Here is a 4,328-nt window from a genome sequence, read left to right on the forward strand (position 1 = left end):
ACCTGAATTGGCTAATAGACCAGGAAAGTGATTTCTGAGTTGAAAAATCTGTCTCAATACCAAAACCTGCAAGAAAAAGATTGTTAGAGTTTTTTTTCAAATTTTTGGACTTTTCAGCCAAAAATATAATGAGACCATGGGCAAAGATCAAATTATAGATACACCTTTCCCATCCCTGCTTACTATTTCAGAAGGCTAGAAGTTAACCATTCTTAAGATGAAGATGATAGTAGTCCCAGCCATATAGTTAAAAACAAGAACCAGAAGATTAAGAACTATTAACTATAAGAAGTTTAAGGGTGAAGTTCTTTCACATGTGATTATATAGACTGAAAATCTTGATTCTTGAAAAAGTTGAAAAATCACAGGCTTGGCCCTGAATGGCTTTAATTGTGTGCTATAATAAGAAACCATTGCTTTCTTGAATCTGCACCAGCAAGGGGAAAGCTGGAAAGGCTTTGCAGTGGACTAACGTGGCCCAGCTCTCCAACACTAGCTTCAGAAAGATTAGGGCAAAAGGAAGTTTCCCAGATGATCAAATTTGGGGCTGAAAAGGACAATAAATAAGAGACTTTCTCCCAGAAAACAAAGCCAGAGCCTAACCAAGGAAAGTCTTTTACTACCAGCTCAGGGAGTTCTTGAAATTTTGATCCAGCAAATTATTTATTTATAATTCTAATGAACTAATTTTTTTAGGTGATGATTTATATTGTAGTTTCCTATTTCTCTTCCATCATTCTACATCTGGTATGTATAGAGAGAGGTGTCGGAGTTATAAGAAAAACAAAAGACTATACTTTTTAGTTTCCCATATTAGGTATTTCTGGATGATGTATTTTTTTTCTATGTCATCGACAGTCTGTCAGAAACCAAGAATTTTACTCCTGTATTTATTCACCTTACTTCCTTTTAGTAATAAAATTTATTGCTTTTTAGCTGAATACAAGGTATGCAACTAAAGAGAATACATTCCTAAGCCTCCCTTGCAAAATAGGCTTTATTGCACAACTAATAGCCCATAGAGTGAGTGAAAAAAAATGAACTTTTTGGGTCATGTATTTTTTAAAAAATGCATGCCTTTTCTTTAGCTCTGCTGGCTATCAAGTAATAAAAGCTCAGACAGACACAAAAATGAAACTCACTTATTGAGGGTCATAGGGTTACCAGTTGGTTTTCTAGATGACCTCATGATGAAGAGCCCATGTGCACTACTCTTACATACAGACAGTAATATGCTATAATCTTTGTTCAACTACTACAGTATTGGTTTTCTTTTTCTTTTTACTTGTTCTTAGGTCTATATCTTCATTTCTACATCTACCCTGGGATTACAATGATATTATTAATATTGCCCTTAGAAATAAGTTGAAGTTTAAGTATCTTAAGTTTATATTTTAAGTTCAGTTTTCAGGATGCTGAATATATGCAATTAATCTGGGCCTATGTGTCATGACAGCTGGGAAAATTTACTCTGCATTTCTACTTTTAATTTAATGCCAACATTGCCCTAAGTCACTTCTGTCTATATAAGTAGGCAAAATATTCTCTAGTAGGTATTTTCACTTCACATTTCTTAGTATTTTCTTATTCTGTTTTCTAATATAGAAGAGTTTTTATATCTCCATTTTCCCCATGGCTAAACATACTTTATATGTATTTCATATGTGTCTCAAAAACCGAGTTTTTAGATTTAGCAGTTATATTAGCTACTTATTAAATGATATCTGACTTTAAAAGAAAATACTTGTTTGAGACCTGGCCTTGATTTGCAGCTCCCATTCTAACAGACATGTGTGTGTCTCTTGTGCATCCATATGCACAAACACACCTTCTTTGGGTTTAACGTCTTTCTTTTAACTCTATGGGTTTAATAAGAATGTTTGATTTCTTATCTTCCTTATTTAGTAAGAAACTTCTTCTTAGCAGAGGTTTAATGGTACTCATGAGTTCTTAAATGTAATTTTATTTCTCAGATTATTTGGGTATTTTCATTGTTTAATAGTTTGTCAACTTCTACCCCACCATTCCTCAAAAATTAGGGTTTGGTCTTGTTTCCATGTTTCAAGTAGTGAAACAATAAAAAAGGTGGACTAAAATAAAAAGGAGCAGAGATTCAACTTATTTACCTCACTTTAATAGGCAACCCACTTCCTAGGAATCACAGTGGTGAAGTTCAAATGAGGTCTTTAAGAGAGTAAGGAAATGAATGACAGAACTAAAGTGAATTGCATCGTTGTGCTGATGTTAAGAATTGCTGATGGTCCATCACTAGGTCATTGCCTGGGTCTTGATACAAGGGTAGATTTTAACAAAAGTCAAGTTGAGGTGTGAAGGCAATAACTTGACTTAAGGGCTGTGGACAGGGAGCAGTAGGAAGGAACATTTTGTCAACTACACGTTGCTGAGGGCATCCACTCCAGGAAGGACTTTACCTTCCAGAAGCTCTAGACTGGCACCTCCTCCAGTGCTCACGTGGCTGACTTTATCTTCAGTGTTCCATTTGGCACAGCAAGTGGCAGTGTCTCCACCTCCTATTATGGTGATACAGCCCCTGGAAGTGGCTTTCACAATTTCATCCATAAGGGCTTTGGTTCCCTTAGCAAAAGCATCCCATTCAAATACCCCTACAGGTCCATTCCACACAATTAGCTTGGCTTGGGCCACTACTTGAGCAAACTTCTTGTTGGTCTCAGGACCACAGTCTAAACCCATCCAGCCAGCAGGTATGCCTGATGTTACCGTGGCTTGGCCAACCTTAGCATTCTCATTAAACTTGTCAGCAGTAGCAAAGTCAACAGGAAAGGTAATGTTCACACCATTCTTACTGGCTTTGGCCATAATGTCATTCACAATCTTGGCTCCATCTTCATCAAACAGAGAAGCACCAATCTCCATGTTGTTGAGTACCTTAAGGAAGGTATAAGCCATTCCACCACCAATAATCATCTGATTGACCTTGTCCAGCATATTTTTAATAAGTTGGATCTTGTCTGCAACTTTGGCTCCACCAAGTATAGCCAGAAAGGGTCTCTCTGGTTTTTCCAAGGCCTTTGCAAAGTAATCCAGTTCCTTCTTCATCAAGAATCCAGATGCTTTCTGAGGCAGATTCACTCCCACCATGGAACTGTGGGCGCGGTGAGCAGTGCCAAAAGCGTCATTGACATAGATATCCCCTAGCTTTGAGAGTGACTCTCGGAAGGCTTTTGTTTTTTCTGGCTCAGCTTTAACTTTATTTCCAGAAGGATCTAGGCCCTTCCCTTCTTCTTCCACATGAAAGCGTAAATTCTCCAGCAAGATAACTGAACCAGGAGCTGGGTCTGCACAGGCTTTTTCTACTTCAGGGCCCACACAGTCCTTCAGGAACAGAACATCCTTACCCAGCAAGGCTTTGAGCTCAGCAGCAACAGGCTCCAAGGAGTACTTATCGGGCATGGGAACACCATCGGGTCGACCCAGATGACTCATAAGAACGACTGACTTGGCTCCTTTATCGAGGCAGAATTTGATGCTTGGGATTGAAGCCTTGATTCTCTGGTTGTTTGTAATCTGGTTCTTCTTCATGGGAACGTTGAAGTCTACTCTCATAATGATTCGTTTACCTTTAACATCCAGTTTGTCCAAAGTTAACTTCTTAGAAAGAGACATGTTGACAATACAAATGCAATGCTGAAGAACCACTTTACTGCTGCGGGAAGTCTTGGGGCCTTGGTGTTTCTACTGGCCCTCCCCTTGGCCCGCCCCTTTCTTTTCAGTACTAAGTCTCCAAAGCAGCCGTTAAGATTGGACTGGGGAAAGGAAACCTGGCACTGTGATTGGTCAATGGTCCTGTCAATGTTGATTTAGAGTATGTTGCACAGATTCCAGCCGCCAACGGTCACCTCAGAGAGCGAGTCTGGAGTATTGGCACCTGACCTGGGTGACAGACAGTTGAGGAGGGAAAAAAATCCCGGATTAATGAAAGTTTTGAAGTCCAGAACTCCTGCTGTTCCTCATTTTCTACATCCCCTTTTGAATTGTGCTTACTATTAAAAAAGAAAAAAAGCGTTACTCTCACGCATTTCAAATATTAATTATATCGAGGTGCGAAAGCGTATGGAAAACCCAAGAAAGGGAATTTGAAATAATGGGTGTATGAAATCTTGTTTATTCAAGGCAACAATAGTATGCTTCTATTTTTTCCTCGTCTCGATAAGTATTTCTGTGAAGAGCATAGGCTGGTGTTAGCCTTTGGCTTTAAGTACTTTCTGCGGAGGGTGTTGGGAGTACAGTTCCACTGCCATGCTTTTTCCATTCTCAGGCCAATGCTCGGGCATGCTTGGCGACTTCTC

The 4,328-nt window shown here is 39.2% G+C and overlaps 1 protein-coding gene across 1 annotated transcript; it reads right to left on the bottom strand.

The window, feature by feature from the left end:
* Positions 1 to 2,391: 2,391 nt before the first annotated feature.
* PGK2 (phosphoglycerate kinase 2) lies at positions 2,392 to 3,645 on the bottom strand. The gene has a single exon (XM_045843672.1). It carries the CDS (start codon positions 3,643 to 3,645, stop codon positions 2,392 to 2,394), a length of 1,254 nt encoding a protein of 417 aa, XP_045699628.1.
* Positions 3,646 to 4,328: the final 683 nt, after the last annotated feature.

This window comes from Phyllostomus hastatus, unplaced genomic scaffold (assembly GCF_019186645.2).
Source record: "Phyllostomus hastatus isolate PE091 unplaced genomic scaffold, TTU_PhHast_1.1 phas_contig_40, whole genome shotgun sequence".
Taxonomy (NCBI): domain Eukaryota; kingdom Metazoa; phylum Chordata; class Mammalia; order Chiroptera; family Phyllostomidae; genus Phyllostomus; species Phyllostomus hastatus.

What these genes read in the sequence shown, in the direction of transcription:
- PGK2 (XM_045843672.1), bottom strand. Translation starts at nt 3,645, where the DNA reads ATGTCTCTTTCTAAGAAGTTAACTTTGGACAAACTGGATGTTAAAGGT.